The sequence below is a fragment of the Coloeus monedula genome (assembly GCF_965178545.1).
Source record: "Coloeus monedula genome assembly, chromosome: 1".
Taxonomy (NCBI): domain Eukaryota; kingdom Metazoa; phylum Chordata; class Aves; order Passeriformes; family Corvidae; genus Coloeus; species Coloeus monedula.
Window position 1 is genome coordinate 109,491,603 of NC_138781.1, and position 20,389 is coordinate 109,511,991.

Sequence of the window (20,389 nt, forward strand, 5' to 3'; positions counted from 1 at the left end):
ACTTAGAAACACTCTGGGTGAAATGCTGTCAATGACACCGAGCTGTAGAAGTGATAAATTTATATTTATAAAAGATGAAATTTTAAGGGGAGACAATTTCTACTTTGGTAGAAAACTTTGATAGGTCTTTTCTTCCCTATCCTAGTGGGATGTAACCAACACATCATTAAACCATCCTCGTGAAGTTGCAATCAAAAACATTAGAAATCTCAGAAACACTGGCACTGCCTTGTCAATAAGGTCCACTCTAAACCTCTAGCCAAGGATTTCAGCCTTGCGCAGGATCTGTTGGACTCGTGTCAGCCATGTGGCTGTAAGCTGTGAGACAGCAGGGCTTTGGCAGAGAAACGTTGCTCAGACTTGTTTGAAATGCTGGTGAGTCAGGCTGTTCCACTGCAGTTGTTCAGTCATTTGCTGTTGGGTAGGATGTCATTTCTGAGCTGAGCAGTAACTCTCTGTCTATTACTTCCTGCCCTCCACCACTTCCCTGCCCCCTACATAAAGATCATTTGACTAAGGGCACAAAGTAATTGTTGTTTACCTGTGATGAACAAGTTTGAATTGAGACAGAGAGGATGATGCCTTATTCATAAATAAGATGTTAGACTGACAGTGGCTGGAATTAATGTCAGCACTACCTCACTATTTCTATTGTCCCTTTTCTCTCTCTTTTTTTTTTTAATAAGTGATTCCTTACTATTCCTATAAACCTCAGTACTTAGCTGTGTCCTTTCTCCATTAAAAGGGACAAGGCTTGCATGAAGAGCAGCACAATTACAGTCACTGCCCCTTCACTCAGTGAATGAATGTCCTCTCAACTATTTCTGTATTTCTACCTCCCCACTGCTTATTTTATTTCCTTTTACAATGAATTTCACACTTTGAAAATAATCAGTATGTAGCAGCTTCTTCTGCTTTCATTTATTATAACCCTCATCCTTATACATCCTCCTACTAGAATTTCATCAGTGGTCATTTAATTATTAATTTTTTTTTTTTTCCATTAGTGCAGTTACTAACATCATTCTTTTGAGTCTTTCACAGTTCTTTCATTCCACAGTTTCTCATCCTGACTAGAGCCAGTCTGTTGCTAGCACTCCTGGATCCTTCTCTTTGCATCCTTTCTCATCTGGGAGGCGTGCAGCTTGTGTTGAAAACAGCTCTGCCTTCCTTCAGCTTCGGTGTTCCGTTGCTGCCACCATACACGTGGTGGGTAGCTACACTCAGTCACGCTTCAAGCTATCTTTGGAGTGATTTCCTCAGCAACTGGGTTTGCTCCCTGCTCCATTTCTCCAGACAGAAGTTGCTGCAGTGGCTCAGAACCACAGCCCAGCAGCTGAGGTGCCCTTGTCACTGGCCAGCAGTCAGGTGGTCCTTGCACACTGATCCCTGTGTAAACACACGTGAGTGCTGAGGAAGCTTTATCCTATCAGCTCTAACTGTTCTTTCTCCAGAGAAGCTAATCAGATTCATTATATCTCTGTGATGACTGTGGTATCCATCTGAGTGCTTTGCCTCTGGCAGAAGATTGACAAGCCCTCATTTTCTATTGAAATTGCCTGTTATGACTATATTTCTTCCCCTGTTCTCGGAATCAGTATGTCCATATAATGGTAGTTTGTTATTTAATGTAACCAGTTCCCTTAAGGGCAACAGCGCAAAGAATAATAAAATAATCCATTTGAAGTTCATACAAACAATGAATCACCTGAATAGCTGTCTCTTTAAAAACAGGCCTGTAGTTTGATGCTGATGTTGTAGAGATTCTTCTTCTTTTGAATATGTTCCCAGATTATGTGTTTTATTTTATGTAAGTCCTTTAAATCAGGTACAAAATAGATAATAGTAAGTAATATGTAGAGGAAGGTTCTTTATTTTTAAGGAATATTTTTAAATAAAAGGATAAAATAAAGTTGACATGTAAAGTAAAACTTAAAACTTCGATTTTAGATTTTCTGGAGGTTTATTTGCATGCCTCTTTTACAACAGCTATCAATACCTCTTAAAAAATCTAAACTCTTTTCATAAATAGAATATTTATATTTCTAGAGATGAACAGTAAAATTAGTCTTGTTTAGTAGCCAAACACAGGTAAAAGTTGACTTATGAGTTGAATCATACAGTTTCTTTTGTGCTATCCTATATTTCACAGTTACTCCCTCAGTGCCTCTATCATGGGCAGCACGGAAGCCAGTGTGGGAAGGTTAGATATGATCCAGGTTAGATCTGAGATGAATGTAAATCCCTTGCCCTTCTCCCTGGGCTACCCACTGCCCCCAGTAGAGGCCTAAGATGTTCATTGGGATGGCATTGTGCTCCATAGGGAGGCATGCACCATTCATGAAATCAACACTGGGGTTTTTTTCCCTAAGGCATGAGACTTAATAGGGATAAGACACATAAAAATGGTTGTTGACTGTTTCTCTGATAGTCCTTGGGAATACTATGCAATTGGGATCTGGGTCCTCAGTGCTGGATTCTGCAGTGGGTTGTTTACAAGTCTCAAGTGTCTCAAGTCTCATTTAAAATCTGAGCTATCAAGGCTTTTTTCTCCTCTGGACAAAGTTGATACGAGGTTTTAAATGTCAGCCTCCTACCCAACACAATGGGATGATAACTTCTGCCATGAATTAATCAAGCTGCTTGTTAAAATAACATTATCTTGCCACTCTTCTTCCAAGTCCTTTTGAATTCAGACAAATGTAACTGCTTTCTCTTCCATTAAAATGATACACTAAGGTTAATTATAGTTCAGGATCACTCTAAGGTATGATTTTGCTGCGTGGTGTTTCTCAGGTTGAAAAAGAGCCTGAGGGGCGCACCTGGAAGGAGAGCCTGGCTTGAATTGTTCCAGTAGGGAAGGGGCGGATCAGCTGAGCAATTTAAATGGACTGAAATTGCAAAACTCTCAGATGTCATGCCCCTTGCTCTGCCAGAGGGGAGCAGAGGCAGTGGGACAGTGTGGCCCCCGCACCAGCGTGCTGTGCCTCCATGGCAGGAGGCCGTGCCCTCGGGAGCACAGGCCAAGGACATCCCACTGCTGCTGTTCCCTGCCTGGCCCCTTTCCAGCCACGGCTATCTGTGTGCCTCCAGCTCTGGGCAAGAAGGGATAATGGCATTCACCTCCTGTGCATCGAGTTGTCACGATGATTGATTCATTACAGTTAGTGCAGCAATTACAGAACCGTCTAAAGAGGCTGCAGGTATGGTAACACAGTCAGTGTTAGTCCCTGTCCCCTTGCTCTTGACTCCTGTTTTGTGCTCCTGAAAAGAGGCTTGTGGCAGCATTTCCTTGTGCTCCCTGAGATGTCTGGGAAGAGCCCCACCATACTGCGAGAGCAGCGAGGCACGGCATGGGGAGAAGTTAAATCATCCTCATGCTTCCCTGCCAGAGGAAGAACTGCAGAGGCTGTCAAGGCCCCACCAAGGAATAAAAGGGTCAGTTCTTGTGGTTCCTCCTCAGCTGTGCTTCCCTTCTCTCCTTTGCTCTCCCTGTGCCATGTGAAAACCCAGAGGGGGGCAGGCTACTCCCAGGAATAACACTAATTAATGTTGCATTTTGCTGTGTCTACTGAAATTCATAGGTTTGATCTTTTCCTAAATTGACAGACCTCCCATCTCTTACCACCGTGCAGCCCACACCCACCATTAACATACGTCCTAGAGGTGGTTCACATACTGTCACAGGGGGCATGCTGCCCTTCAGCTGGTCATACATCTCCTCTTCCCTCCACTACCTGCCCACATATGCTAATGCACAGCTTCCCACTCACTTCTCTATAAATTTTCTTTGTATTTGTTACTCTTCACACTATAGCAGAAGGGAATCTTAAAATGTCTTTTTAAATTTTTTTTTCCATAGGGAAGGCCTTTAGAGCTAGGAAAAGATATTTTAGTACTTTTCGGAGCCTGAGCTGCCATGGTGTGTGCTGCACAGAGAAGCAAGCACACCACACATTGAAAATCACAGTCTGGTTAAGTGGAGGGGGTTCCCACTGTATGCTCTGTTTGTGACTGTTCCTGGAAAACCTGTGAATTTTCTGATGAAAAGCCATTTGTAAGGCTGTGGGAAAGATTTGTCTCTGACATATTGTCTCCTGATTTCTCTTCTTTGGACAGGGTGGACAGCACCACCAATGGTTCTACACTGATGGCAGGCTAATTGACTAATAAGAGCCAGGGACAGTAAAACCCACAAGAGCTAGGGGAGGGGCAGTTTTCTACTTATGTCCCAAACTCTTCGTGTACTCAAAACAAGATTATCCATGAGCTTTCTGCAGTATTTTTATGAAAAAAAATTTTCTGCTGAGTTTAAGCTTGCCTTTTTCCTGTTTGGAAAGATAGAACTGGACCTGCTAACTTTGCAGAATTTGTCTAAGTTGAGGAAAAAAAAGTGACTCAGACTTTTCTGTTGACAGACCTTTAGCAAAACTCTAAGATTTGACCAGCTAAACATCTAGCAATTACCTATCTCATTAACTGCTTGCTTTTCTTCAGATAAAAACAACTTTTTAAATTTTACTTAGCATTTTCCTGTTACTGAATATCTTCTTATCAGTGAATAGTGAATAGCTCTACACACAAAACCCTGCTTCACATATCCAAATTGCTTCCTTCCTGCTATAAATGGATGTTTAGCATAGTAATCTGGAGTGAAAGGCGCAAGATTAGTAATGCAGCCACTGAGAGTGTGTTATTGTGTTGGGCTTTTCTTTGGTTTCTACTTTCAAATAGCTTTATCCCTAAAGAACATGGAAGTTACATTTTTAGCAAGTTGCTGGTTTCTGTACAGAAGGAAAGTACCACTTCAACCCAAGTACTGACCTGCCCTTTCTAGTCACCAAGAAAAAATACTTTGAATCACAAAAGGCACATAAAAAAGCTTTCAGTCCTACAATTTTTGTAATGATATGCTGAATGCTATGAAATTAAATTGCCCTATGAATCCTAATTAATTGAAAATCAGGTCCACTATTCATCTGGGGTATAAAAATCAGTATATATTCTAAGGAGACATGCAGCTTTTCTTTTTATGTTTTCTGTTTCTTGAGCCCTTGAACTTTGTGTTTGTGTGCTTTCTTCGCCAACTGTGAAAGCTCGATATTTTTTTTCCTTTAACTGGAAAGGTTTTGCAAGCCTTATGAGATGAGCCTTAAGAAAAACATAATGAATTGCAGAAGCATAATAAGTAGCAGTCGTTGGCAGCACTAGATCATTCCTCCCTCTAGTGGCTGGCTGGCTCCCGTGACAGTAAGTGGAGCTCTTTATTAACATCTCGAGGAATTATTCCCTTAGTATAGCTACTGTGAACTAACTTTTTTCTGGCTAGCACCCTCCAGCTCCCTGCCTGCTGGGTAATCCATGGTGCCCCTGTGTACACATCCATGGCTGTGTTATGTGACCAGACTTGCAGTTTTTCAAGGTCACCTCTACAATGTTCTCCAGCTTTTCCAATCCCTTCTGTACATTATATGGTATGATTCCCCGTAGCAGTTAGGTAAAGAAGGTCGACCCAGTTCTTCTGCATTTCTGTGGTCCAACATGGTGATTTATCACAGCTGATCTCTGATGTATACTGAATTGAAAAAGTGATGAATTTAAAGCAGCTTAGCGTATCTAGTCATGGTGCAACACTGTGTTTAGACAGTGAGCAGGGGACTAGTGCTTCTTCCATCTTCTTGGATATGTCAGTGCGTGCCCATACAACAGCAGGCAGCTCAGGTGTGTTCATATCATTAAGAACTGACCCATCCCTTCCTGGATAATTCCCGAAAATGTAAAGCTGCTGCAGAGTTGCTCAACCTAATTTTGCTCAGCTTCAACCCCCATGTATACTTAGTTGGAGGGACAGAATTCAATAGATTGACAAATTGGCCCTTACCCTGCACATCACAAGAGAAACCAGAATCCCAGAACACTGAGTAGACCAGTGTGTGGCATCCCACCTGCACACAAAGACATACTGGTGTTCAAATATCATCACACAAGTCTCTGCCCTGATGATCCTGACAATAAGAAATGGATTACTATGTTATCATAATGTTGTTGTTTTCCTAATCAAGGTGACAGAGCAATAAAAATACCTGCTGTACGTACAACAGCCATTTAAAGAAGAGATCCTCTGAGGAAGAGGGTACTTTCTCATACAACAAAATTAAATTATGCAAGTTTAGAGCAAAACTCCAGCCCTCCTCATAAGAGTTGTGAGGCTTTAGAAAGTAATAACAGTTTCATTACAGTTTGCTTAAAATTGACATTTTAGGCATTAAACTTTTCAATTAGTTACTGAAGTTTTGTTAGGGTGGAGATATCTTCAAGCAGTTCTGTCTTACCACAGCAAAACCATTGACTTGAGATGATATCATATCCATACCAATCACCATCCATACTCAATAATGGTTTTAATCAGAAAATATACTTCTTCTAAAGCACCCTTTGGCCATCACTCCAAACATTCTTTACTCTTTATTAACCAAGTATTCTGCTTTATGTACAATACCGGTCTCTGGGGCTGAAGTTTACTATTTCAGTTGTTCTGTGACCTTAGCCTCCAGTAATACAATAAAAATTTATTCATTTCCATCAAAGAAGCTCAGTTATGTTTTCTGACTTTAGTTCAGCATCACAAAGCCACCTACAGCCACAGAGGTTCTGTAGGGAAGTATTAACACACCTGTTTTCTGAGACTGAGGGTTTATATGACTTCTCCTCCAGGTCACACAGCAAATTTCAGTCAACAGTGAAATCTGAACCCATGAACCACCGTCAATTGCCTGCAGTTTTAAATGTCAGTAGATGGTATTTATCCAGAAAATGTAGAGGGTTTTTTTGGGGTTGTTCTTTCGTTGTGGGTTTGTTTTGGTTTTTTTCTCTTATGGTGTTTTAATCAAAAGCATAGATATTCAAGTATTTTCATCTTCTGAGCAGGACTGAAGGCCATCTTCAGCTTCACCATGTATCCTGCACCATAATATACCATGCATATTACGTTCTGAAAAGGAGAGGGGTTGTTCACTTAACTCATTCACCAAGTGTTTCTTTGTTTTGTAATTTACATGAGATAGAGAGCACACTATCAATCAGTCATCTGTAAGGTACTAGTTTTACCCCCTTCAATGCAAACGAAGACATTTGCACCTTTTTTTAAACTTTTTTTTGCTTTATTTTTTCATTGGAAAAGAGCAGTGTACCAATTCAGTAAACCATGTATTTCAATTCCAAGTATGGAAATTAAATTCAAATAACTATTTGGAAATACGTAAGAATGCCTACTGTTACAGGTCAAGAAGGCACCTTGTTAAGGCTTTCTTCCTTTAAACGAGCTGCACAACCCTTCTGAAGTCCCACAGCTCTGAAGGGCATCCACTCTTTGGAAGTATTTTTTACATTCTCATGGCCTCCATCTGAATCACTGTACTTGACACTGACAGTGTGATGAATGACATGACAACTGGTTGTCCATCCCTTTACTAACAGACCCTAAATGTTTCAGGGCATTTCTGGTTCAGGCTATTGAAAAATACCTATTTTAAAGAATTGAAAAAAAAAAAGATCCCTTTCAGTCCCAAGGAGGATTTTGCATTATTATGCAAATTTCTTAAGCCATTTATTTCTTTGGTTCTCTCACATTCAATAATAAAATTCGTTCTACTTTATCAGGATTTATTCTGTACAAGTTTGGCCCAACAACAGCCTATAACACAGAAAGCATATGTTGGGATTTTTTTATAAGGAGGCAAAAAAAATCTAAAAATGTGTGTTAAGCATAGTTTCACATTTTCAACAGACTTCTATTTATCAGAATATTTTCATAATGGAAATTGACTGCAGACTTCCACCTTGAGATATTTAGTTCTTTGGCCCTGTTTATAGGAGCATTGGCAACACAATTTTCCCAGACCACTATATATATACCTGAAATAACAGATTATCACCTCATGTTGTATCTCAGTACAGTAAGCAGGTCCTTTTGTAATTACCACAAGACAAAACTGGAAAGTTCTTAATGGAAAGAGAGAATATTAAAATATATGTGGATAACTGGGGGTTTGGAATCAGCTGGGCTTGTTTTGAGCAATTTCTTTTGATGTAAAAGCATGTGAAAGGAAAGTGGTAGCTTCTCCTTTTCCTCTGAGGAATAGCTCTAGTAAAGCTACATGGAGAGAAATTGTCCCTGCTCCTGGGGTATTGCTTTTGCTTTGTAAGATCAATGAGAAAAGGGAAAATCCCCCAGAGCAGCAGACTCCTGCCCAGATTATCAGTACAGAATTTTCCAGAAACCCTACTGCACACCATCATTTTTTTACATTACTTGCAACCCAGACATTACTTTAAATAAAAACATAGATTAAAAGTTACTATTTCTAGCTTCTTTGGTATGACAGGAGAAATTGCAGGGTTTTATCTTAGTCAGTTTCCCCAAAAATCTTTGCTTTTTTTATCAGGAAGAGACAGCTGCAAGTCATATCTAAGCTCCAAGCTGTACTTACCCAGACACACTTAGAGAAAATGGCTGTGGAGTTATCCAGGAGCTCATTGCTCTGTCTTATCACACCCCCACCCCCAACCCCTGTGCCTCAGGAGTAGCTGGATCCTATTTCAAGTCACCATCTTCCAGGTGTCTGCAGAGAAACAAAATGTAGTAAGTCAGAAGTACTTGCTTATGAAAGAAGAACAGGCAGGCTTTTCTTCAGGCATTTTAAACTGCTTGGTGTTCTTGAAACAGGAGTCAGCTAAAACAGAGAATACTGAAGTAGCCACTTAGTAAGAGGGCATCTGCAATCTTTCAAAATGACTCCATCAAGAGGAAAGAGAAGAGAAAATCCGTGGTCACCACCAGCATATCTTACGCTCCAGGTCAACAATTTGCAAGTGTTACAAGAAATAATGTGTGCCCACAATGGGTGAGATACTCACAGGATTTGTTAGGTAGTGTGTTTTGCCTTGTGGTGGATTTTGCTGCCTCAAATTTTTATTTGGATGTAGGGCTGTTACTCAGAGATGTAAGAAGGTGAACTCAGCCCCTTAGCTTAGTTGGATTTGGGATTTTTCCCTTCTCCATGGCAGACTTAGTAGCCTATCCTCCTCATTGCTTTAAAATGTGCTTGCTTTTCAGTTTCTCCAGTAGTTTGGCTTGTGTTGCACATCTGTACAGATGGTGTTGAATCTGCGGCTTTTGCTTTTTTTAATTTCCCTTTACTAGGTAACCAAAAGTTTTGAAGTGGCAGAATATTGAATAGGAAGTGAAAAATTGCTGCATATATAAAATGCATATTTTGGAAAATGCAGGTGGCTGCTTATGTATGTGTAGGTTTTGGAGTAATGTTGTTGACTTGCAAAACTAAGATATTTTCCTAATCTCACTGGGAGTTGTTTATGCAAATCTAATCTGGATGTTTGGCAATGTCTTCATAAAGGAGGTGACTCAAATGCAGATATATGACAGGGCTTACAGGCACATAGCCATGAAGTGTGTGGGTGGTCATTGCCTGGTTTCAATTCCAGGAGGACCTGTGGAGTTGAAGACACTGAAAGCTTAAAGTGCATTGCAAGTTTTCAGAAAAAAATTGCTCTTCAAATAAATACTGCAGTGACATTCACTGGAGCAAATACTTTCTTAGTATTTACTTAGAAAACATGATTTGTAGATAAATACTGCCCAATATGGTAACTTGAAGTAGCACGAGAGGGCCTTTCAGTTATGGAAAGTCTGCCCAGAAGATGCCTTTTAGTGAGCTGGAGCTCTATCCTCCCACTCCCAGGAGCAAGCCAGAGCTCCTGCATAAATCGTGGTGCTAAGCAGGCAGAGCTGGTTGTGCTGCCAGCTCAGCACACAGCCAGGTGACATTCCTGAAAAGTAACTGCTTTACTCTTGTGGTTTGGCAGAGAGCTGTAATTCTTTGGTGTTCCCACTAGCAGAATTAATCAAACTTTTAATGTATGAATGGGAAGACCTGAAAATTTAGCTAAGCAGGTGAGGTCCGAGCTTGTGGAGACTGTGATTTTACAAGGACTGCAACAGGGAATATCTTAGAGCAGCCTTCCAGTACCTAAAGGGTGTGTACAAGACAGCTGGAGAGGGACTTTTTACCAGGGCATGTAGTGATAGGACAAGGGGGAATGCTTGAATTACTAACATTAGAATTTCATCTGAGCAGACTGCAGATGACTTTTGAGTCTCAGTAGCAAGGAGAGGTGGCACTGAAGTAACCAAGAATGGAAAGTGATGTGGAATCAGGTGTATGAGCCTGGTCTTGATGAGGAGATCTACAGGAGTGGCTTCTGCAGGAAGGAGGGTATGACTTTTGTGCTGGCAAAGTAAGAGTTCATCAAAGCAGTGGTGGAGGGCTTTATAGGGAAAGCAGCCAGGGATTCATTCTCACCCCAGCAGGGTCCAAAGGGCTCCAGGCAAGGCTGTGGGTATGGCTGACCTGCTCAGGCCCTCAGGCAGTCTACATTCTTAGTCCCATGTATCTGATACAGGCAAGATCTTTTCCAGCTTGGGTAAATATATTCCTCTGTGCTGAGCAGCACTGGTTCCTGGGATCATAGCACCAACTCAAAAGAGGGTTGTGATGAAAAAGGCAAGAGACTCATGTCATGCATTTGGTCTAGGCTCAGACTTTGCCTCCAGCAAGGACCTCCAAAAACCCCTTTGAACATGTACCCAGTAAGATCGGCAATAGGGGGACAGCTTTCCTCAAAGGGTCTTCAGAGAGGAGAACTATTCTTCTCAAGCTGGCTGTTCTCAACAAAGTTATATCTTACCCTGCTTCTTGTGATAAGATAGGGTGGATTTGCCTTCTAGTGTAAACAAAAAATGTCTGGTTTTACACAGAAGCAGCTTACCCTGGCATCACTGGGTTGAGCTGGTTCATCTGGGTTGAACTGTTTCTACCTTTCAGAATCTCTTTTCACTCTCTGGGGTGGAAGAAACGAGTGTTCACAACTATTCCCACACACACACCCACACATGGCAATCAGAACTAGCATGTAGACCAGATTTCTGATTAAAGAGAATTGTATAATGTCTGTCTGCATCATCTTCCATCTGCTTTTCTTGCCAACTCAGTTGCATATGTGCCACATTTGTGCTGTGCTCTATTCTTTCACCATGTCTAGAAAGCAAGGAGAAAATATGGTATGTCAAAGACAAGGAAAATATTCCTTAAATACATCAGTCTGTGGTTTTTTTGATTGTACAAAGCACCTGAGAGGATCTTTGAGATAACAGGGAAGATTTGTTTTAATTTATACGGGAATTTTTATTCAGCAGTCATTTTTGTTTGCTAATATTTTAATAACTAAAGATTGCTCATGAAATAAATTCATACAACCTCAATACCTCCACATCCCAAAAGGAGAAAAAAAAAACCCCAAAGATTCTGCATCCTTTGGGAGGAAAGCAGGTTTGTAACAAAATCATAAAGTGGTCCCATGGTTTATTCTGAAGCTGGCAGTAGTCAGACGTGGAGGGTTTTAAAAGGGACTGGGCTTTTTAGAAACATTTTCTACCATAAAACATTGATCCAGTTCCTGCTGCCCTCAATCAAACAAACAGAAGCTCTTTGGCAGGACACCATGTGCTCACTCAAAAACTGCACAACAGCTGGAGATAGACATGTTAGAGATGCATGACACCTCATTGTGGGGACTTTTGGACTGGGTTTTTTCCTTTTTATGTGCTTTCCTCTATATCCCTATGAGAATCTGAAAAATCAGACAGAGACAAATACACCATACTGCAATTTCTGCCTCTTCTCAGCATGGGAAAAACTCTGTGTCACAGGCATGTCTATGCACTTTTGTGGCATGTGTTGGTTGGTCCCTGCAGCGAGGACAACTTGTGGTCTGGTAGTAGAAGCAAAAGGAAGAAATGCCATTTTTGTGGTGATGACATTGAACTGCTCTTCAGGAGATAAGCTTTTTACAGATATCTCCAATTTTTAGAATTTTCTTTCTCACTCTTGACCCTTTAGCTGGGTCGGGACTTAAAGAGAGGTTTGATTGGGGTTTTTTTTTAGCTTCAAGGCAGGAAATCCCCATGCCGAGGTTCACTTGTTTATAAACAAGAACATAAAAGGAGATCTTCAAACCCAGAAAAATCCAGGGTGGGGAGGGCAAATGCTAAGAACTGTTCCTATGCTGCCTTTGTCTCCTTCAGTGACATGACAGCTTCGTGTTCACCGCACCAAAAAGCAGCAGAACATAGGTGCCAGCATGAACAAATTACCCCAGCCTGGTTGACCTGTGTCATGACCAGGATCAGACAGATGCACATCAGCAAATTGTTCTCTACATCTTCCTCTCTGATGTCCTTCAGTGTTCACCTTGTGTCAGGCTGCACTGGATTATTCTACCTTCTAGCAACACTAAAATGCAAATAAAATTAAGCACAGAAATGTAAGTTGAATGTGCCCACCAGCCACGCCAGAGGTGGGATATTCAGCAGAGGATAATTAATCCCCGTGGAACCGAGCTGTCCATTGTATTCAGCAAAATTGAGAGCTGGGATACTTAACAGTAGTGGTGGCTTTGAGGTTTATTTTTTCTTGGTTTCGTGTTGCATGTGGTATGTTTTTGAGGTCTTCCTCTTCGTTTGAAGGCAAATTTTAGCGCACTCCTCTGCTGGCCTACAGAAGCATTCGGGACATGTTTCTGGATTTTCACTTTACTCTGCTTTGTCATTTTCTGTTGGCAGAGCACAGTACCTATCTGGCACAACACTGTGCTTTGTGCTATGATTCTGACTGCCGAACTTGGAGAAGACCATGCAGTCTTAGGACTACCTTTTTTTATGTTGTGTCTGGCCTAAAGGGAAAAAAACGCAGACATATTCAGGCTTGGTTTTCCCTTTTTTTCATTCAGAAATGAAATGTAATAAATGAAAGTGCTTTTTATAAAGAGCACATGTATGACAGAGTACATTGTGCATTCCTAAATTAAAAGGAAATATTTGAAACTAAAATTGCCTGCTCATGTAAATCCCTGTTGTGTATCTTCTCTTTGTCATTTGAAAGACATTTTCAAGGCACAGGAACTCTTCCAGGAATATAATCAAAGTTATTTCCCTGTTAATTACTAACACTGCATTTTGAACCCTTTGATAAAGAATCACAGAATCATAGAATGTTAAGGGGTTGGAATGGACCTTAAAGATCATCCAGCCTCCTCCCCCACCTCCATGGAGAGGGACCTCCCACTAGACTTGGCTGTTCAAGGCCTTGTCCAAATTGGTTTTGAACACTGCCAGGGTTGGGGCACCCACAACCTCCCTGGGCAACCTGTTCCAGTGTCTAACCACCCTCACAGTAAAGAATTTCTTCCTAATATCTAACCTAACTTTTCCTTTTTTCAGTTTGTTGCTTTTACTCCTTGTCCTTTCACTACAATTCCTGATGAAGGGTCCCTCTCTGGCTTCCCTGTAGCCTCCAGAGCAAAGCAACTGAGTCTAGCTCCTCTCACAAATGCCTACACCAACCAACTACTTATTCTGCAAATAATCAAATAAATGAGGGACCAGAATGTGGTTTTATCTGAATTAAATCATATAGATCATGTTAATATCATGTAAATACAAACATATGTGTAACAGCAAGTTAAAAATATTTCCTAACATGCATGTTGCAACAGTGGTAGGGTGATTAGATGTGCACATTTTAAATATTTTCATTTCTCTATTTGAATGAAAACAGGAGAATAGGCCTCAGTGTGTTCAAAATGTACAAAGCAGAAATCTCAGAGCAGTATGCAAAGATTTCATTGAAAAACCTACATGATCTTCTGGTTCAGATGCTTTACTAGACCATGTTTTCTGATTAAATGAACATTGTCCTGCCTCTCTGAGTTTCTCATGGAATTTCTGTAGCATTTTGGCCTCATTGGCGGGTATCTTGATCTTCTCTGAGGCACCGTGTGGATCAGAGGCACTTGCCTTCCTCTCCCCAGGGGAATATTTACTTATCTCCTGGGACTCAGCAGACTCCATTTCCACCTACCTCAGCTCAGGGCTGGCTCCTTCTCTTGTCAGTCCCCTTTGGAAAGCCACAACAGCAACCAGCAGAGCACCAGAAACACAGAGCACTCATCTCTCCCTGGTGCCTCTTGCTGTGGTTTTTGGGAAGCACATCCAGCAGTGCTTCGCCTCCCACCCTGTGTGGTATCAGTGTGTTGCTGTTGTGGCTGTGCTCCCATCCTCTGGGGTGAGGCCTGGGCCAAGGGCAGCGGTGTGGGGAAAAAGCGTGGTGCAACCAGTGTGAGGACCTGCCACTTGTGAGTGCGGCACAGAAATGATGGAGCGTGCTTAAGGAGCTAGTTTAAGAACCTAAATAATTCACATCTCACTTCTGCCCATTAATACATCCAATGCAGTGAGTGGAGCCAAAAGACCATTTTGTATTGGCCAAAGAGCTGTCCCAAAGTCTCAGTCTCTGGCATGTTGTACTTAGTTGTGGAAATTACGATGGCACAAACAGAAGTTTAGGTAATGCAGGGTAAATAAGAGGTGGACTTGAACCCTTAAGGAAGAAAAAGGTATTTTCATTTACAGGTTACTGGTAATAGTAACTCCAAGAAAATTAATTATTCATTCAGATCTTGCACATCATACATAGTCAGATTTATTCTTGAGTGGAATATTATCAAAATTTCCAGTGGCATTTCAGCTGTTCATTAAACTTTACTGTAGAACATAGTGACGATTTATTACACAGCTATAAAAGCAGCAGTAATCATTATAAATGCAAGACTTCAATGTTTCTTTCTCTATGTTTAAATCCTTTCTATTTTCCTTTTTTCCCCCGCCACTACATCCAGTGAAACCGAGATTGTAGCAATCAGTAAGCAAGGAGCCAGCCACCTCCTTCAACAGCAGCCAATTACCTCCTCTGGTTTGCACAAGAGCTGGGAGGGGTGCACAGACTAAGACAAGCAGCCACCTGTAAAATACGGTTCTGGATTTGTGTCAAGCTGGCCAGTTGCATAGTGAGGAACAAAAACAAAAAGAAGGCAGCTGTTCTGACGACCCACATCTGAAAAAAAGGGAAACATTTACTTTTATGAGGAATTCCTTTGTTTCAAGCAGAGTTGGGAAAATAATATGCAACACTAATGCATACAGAAAATTAATTTCTATACTCTTTGTGGTGGTTTTCCATGATACTTCCATGAGTACCTTGTATGATCTTTACTCTGTCTGCCACAGTAAAATCTTTGTGCTATGGATACTTGCATCTTGTTATATTGATTCCACTTTTTAAAGGGCACATGCCTCAGCACTTGCAGATTTCTGCCTGGCAATATCTGTGCATTGAATCTTGTGATGTGCTGCAGTCTTCTCGCAAGCTCAGCTAATCAGTGGGCAGCCACAAACCCCAGGTGACATATTTGACTAACTGGCAGCTAATCAAGCTTATTTGAATTTTGCACATCACATATTGGCAGCAAACTGTTCACATCATAATCATAAAACACATTTTGAATCAATCTAGGAAATGCATTTCAGGCAATGCTGATCAGTTTGCAGATCTGCAGCGTGGTGAAATAGCTCACATGCATCAGAAAAACTGTCTGTTGAATTATTCATTCTATTTTTTTTTTTAATTCAATAACAGGCAATAATTTTTTTTTCAAGAGTTACATGGTTAGTGTTAGTTACCAAAATGAAGTAAATAAATGTAACCATTACTAACAATTGTCTTTTCACCACTTTTTCTCCCTTTTTTTGTGTTGTTTGGAGCACCACTTACTCTGATTTCTAAAAACCTTCAGGTTTTGTCATGTGGAATCAAGTGATTGTCATGGGTTAGCAAAGCATAGTCTTGGAAGTGATGTTCTTGCAAAGGGGTGCTTACAGCTCCTCTATGACCTGACAGAACCTATCAGCTGGCCAGTTTGAATATGGACAATTCTTTAAACCACTTAAAATTGTGACCGCCTCCGTGATCCACAGTTAAGAATAGACACACCCCGGGCAGAGCTCTCTCTCGTTTCCAGTGCTGGCACAGGTGGCTGCGAGCCCCGTGTGGGGGCCAGCGGGCCCGGCCCAGGCCCTGCTTGGGCCAGGCTGGGCCAGGCCATGGCCATCCTGGAGCCGATGGGCCCTGTTCCACCCACAGAACCCCTCCCACATCCCTGCTGTGGGCAGCCGGAGCAACCCAGCTCCCCCTCTCCAGTGCAGCCAAGATTCAGCTGAAGCTGCACCGCTGTCCGGCAAAGATCATGTGACCAACAGCGATAAGCGACATTCCAGCTGCAAGGCCCGGGTGAGATTAACCCTTTTATTGCTGTGAAGAGCTGAAAACCTGAGGGAAGAGAAAGAGGAGATGCTTAAAGCTGAAATTCTGTTGTAAAGCTATGATGTATCAGAGTACCCGTCGTAATTTCATGAAGGCAGGGGGGGTGGAGCATTCAACTTGTACTTGTGAGCAAAAGCACCTGCACTGAGATAGGCAGATGCTGAAGCAGCTGTAATTTGATGAGAAGTTTGAACAGGGAGAGATGGAAGCGATGAGGACTCTTACTCCACATGGAAAGGGGAAGACCTCAGTTCCTAGAGATGCTCCCAGAGATAGTCCTAGAGATGAAGATGAGGAAGACCCTTTGCTCCCAGGGAAGGAGGAGGGCCTCTACTCTTAGAGGTGATGCTCCCAGAGATGGGTGAAGAGAACTTTTGTTTCTGAATGGCTCAACCTTAAAATGGTACCCCATTAGCTCAAGAGTGGACCCTCGAAAGCAGTTGTGGGAAAAGCTGCAAGTCGGGTGGAAGGGACTCACATGTGAGCAAAGAACCAGCCCGGGCGGCTGTCTCATTGTGATAATGTTTTCATTGCATGGACAAGAGAGACTCCTCTTCCTAAATGGACTGAACAAGGCTATTACAGAAGGGGTAAACAGACTGAACATCTCAAGGGTTGTCTTTTTACATTGTCAGTGGGAGAAGGGAGGAGGGTGGGGGGAGGAGAAGAGTTCTGAAGGTGTGGTATGATTTTATTTTTTTTTCCCTCTTTTGGGTCTGTTAATAAACTTCTTCATATTCTTTCAAGTTTGATGTCTGCTTTGCTTTTCTCCTAATTCTTATCTCACAGAAGGTAAACAGTAATGAGTATTTTGGACCAAACCACTACAGTGATGTAAGGAGTCAAAGAGTATGGAAATGGCTGCTGTACTGCACTGTATGCACAGTGAAAATGGAAAGCAAAGGCTTTCTCTTCATCTTGTGACAGGAGTATCAAGTAATTAACATAAGTTTACGTATTTTTATTAGGTAGGTAATTAGCTGCCAGAGAATATGGTATTGTAGAGATGGCCTCGATTTTCTTACAGTACTGGACCATTCAGAAACAGACCTAGTTTCTGAACTACTTAGGTGAGCAATTACACAATGGAATCATCCTCCCAAAATGCACTGACAATTACCAGAATTGTGCATGCCACTGGGAAATTGCTGATACTAATTATCATCATTAGACACTTGAATACAAAATATCTGCAAATGCTTCAGGAATGAGACATAAAATGGATTCTCTTCTTTCAGGTCAGCTGTGCATGTATTTCTAAAGACTAGGAGACAAAGATTAAGCCTGTAATTTGGTTACAGATTTTTCTTTCATATACCTGTAAACATCTCTGTGAGACTTACATTTTAAAATGGAAAATTTAGTTATTATTTTAATTAGTTTGCTTTGTGATACTTGAAGAATATTTAAAAATCAAAAAATATATCAAAGATTCGCCCTTTTGATACTTTATTCATTGATGAGTTCTTTCAAAAGACATATCCCCCAAGTTAATTGTATTTCATACGTGTGTATTTCATACACTTTTTGTGACTCACATCTTTATAGGATGCCTCAGATTGTGAAGACAGCACTTAGCCAGCACATTCAGAGGATAAAACACCTCACAGGTTGTTTCTAGCTGGAGGAGGATTGTTTCTGACTCTTAGCACTTATGGCAGGAATACAGCAGAGGTAAAAATTCCCTGGGGAAAGCGGGGGGGGTTTGTTTGGTTTTGATTAATTGTACGTCTCACCTGTCATTATATTGAAAAAGTAGGCAAAGTTATCACTTTAGAAATACAACTGTGGCTTTTAAACTTCTAATTTGACATCATTGTGTAAAGCTACTTCCCTAGCATACATTTTGTTAACTCGCGCCTTAAGCCAGGTCTAAAATAAAATTTAAAGCATATCAAACCTTACCGGGTGGCCTGAGTTGTTGGAATGATTTCCCAGGTTAAGGCATACTATGAGTGCATTTTGCATGGTTTGTACAATCTGCCTGCCCTATTGGCCTATACACCCTTGAAAGCCCCGTGAGAAATGGTCCTGTTCCACAAGTATATACACGAGAATGTCAGAGTCACATCACCAGCAGGATTTTGAGATGTGGACGTTCAGCTGATAAGTTTAGGATCATCCAGCTGATCTAACTGTCAGGCCTCCTCTTTCTTTATCCGCCTCCCCAGCTGGTTTTGGTGGTTGCTGCTTTCATCTCTGTAAGGCCACAGGGCTTTCTCTGCTGCTCATCTCAATAATTCCTCTTGCTCTTTTTAAATCAACTTGTGAAGTCATTTCAGTATTGTCACTTCAAAAGTCTCATATAGTGGGGAGGGTTACTGGATGCTGGATGCTGTCATTATCAGTACAGTGTAAAATTTTTCCATTCTGCTGTCAGTAAAGAAAATGAAAGTGATTTTGCCATTATGCTTAGACATGGTTTACAAAAACATGAAAAGAAAATCCTTTCCTTCCTTCTCTCTTCCTTCCACCAAATAGAAGGGTGGGGTAATCCAAATAAAAGTACTGACATGGTCTTTAATTTATAAATATGCAAGGAATGTGTGATGGCTTGTTCAAGTCATGCTGTTCCAGGTGAAAAACGTCTGGTTATTCTCACTCCTGGCGAGGCCATTTGGATTTGATGGAATATCTTTTTTCTTTCTTTTTCCTTTTCCCCCACCCAAAACTCCCAGGATATCCAGTGAACACTCACCAAAGCTTCAGATCCGGAGCCACAGTTACCTGAGGGCAGTGAGCGAAGTCTCCATCAACAGGAGCCTGGACAGCCTGGACCCTGCAGGGTTGCTGACGTCCCCCAAGTTCCGCTCCCGCAACGAGAGCTACATGAGAGCCATGAGCACCATCAGCCAGGTGGGTGATGTGCACCTGGGGCAGCCTGGAGAGTAGGTGTCATGTTGGATACTGCTTGCAATAGGAGAAACTTGATTTTGCTTTAAGTGCTACTCACCAACATTGTCTTTAAACAGGATTCTCTTAAGGATCTTGTCAAATCAAAAATTTTGAATGCCTCAAAAAAATATTCGTATGCTGAGTGAGATGCTAAAGGAAAATTAAGCAGTTAAAAGTTTGTATTCCACAATTTTATTAGAAGTTTTAGTTTCTTTATGCTATTTTATGCATTCTTTACCTTCAAACTTTTCACCTAAATGGTACAAATGTTGCAGTATATGTATTAGGCACAAAGATCTGTCTGTATTTTTGCCCTTAAAATCCTGTAAGAGATCTTCACGCTCCAAAACAAGAAGAAAAATGAAGTCCATTGTGAGAGATTCAGTTTATGAGTTTTAATGTTATAAAATAGCCTGTGCTTGCATTCAGCATGCTTGTACAGTTGAGTTCATAGGGAACAGATCTAAAAGAAGTGCAAAAGTGCCAGCACACCACAGGGCAGAGGGCCAGTAGTTAATCTGCTACTTCCTCTAGCTCCTTGGTATGATTTTTGGCTTGTTAGCTTAAGGGGATCATTTGGGTAAATCACTTGGATGAAAGAACTTCCTTACACTAGTCCAGAATTGCAGCAGACAGGATTTGTGGTGCCAGATACTGATCCTTTATGACTGGCATATCAAGTCATTGCACTGTCAAAAAAAGTGCGTGACATCAGTGACACCAGGACTTCAGCTGTGGCCATAACAAACACGTGTGCCGTTCAATATGGAGCTGTAGTTTTAATTTCTGCACTATTCTATATTTAGACACTTAAGAGTATTCACCTATGTATTTTGTAGTGAGGCACTTTGCATAGGGCATGGGGTGATGCTCTAAAAGGAGGGCCTGGCTATATCTAGGAGAAAACAGCACAGAAATTCAGGTCTTGGAGGCAACTACAGGAACGTTAAGTCAGGTTACTTCTTTACCTGCACACCTAACACACAAAGCTGTCAGCCAAGGAGTGGTTATCATTTTCCAACGTGAATAAATTGGTTTTTTGTTTTAAAAATGCATTCAGAGATACTTATTTGAGGATTGGATATTCTCTGCCATAGCAAGATTGTTCTTTCTGTTGTACAACCTACTACTCTGCCATGCTTTTTTAAATAGTTTTCCTTTGAAAAATATATGTTTTACTCACTGAGGGTTTTCTGTTA

At 41.2% G+C, this 20,389-nt stretch overlaps 1 protein-coding gene across 2 annotated transcripts in view; it reads left to right on the top strand.

Annotated features, from left to right (window-relative positions):
* DLGAP1 (DLG associated protein 1) overlaps nucleotides 1-20,389 on the top strand; it is a gene marked incomplete at its 5' end in the record, with an annotated part of 135,124 nt that overhangs the window by 24,897 nt on the left and 89,838 nt on the right. For both annotated transcript variants that reach the window (XM_082296477.1, XM_082296478.1), the window contains one exon: nucleotides 18,974-19,151. In XM_082296477.1, the coding sequence (XP_082152603.1) occupies nucleotides 18,974-19,151 (178 nt within the window). The remainder of the gene's footprint in view (nucleotides 1-18,973; nucleotides 19,152-20,389) is intronic.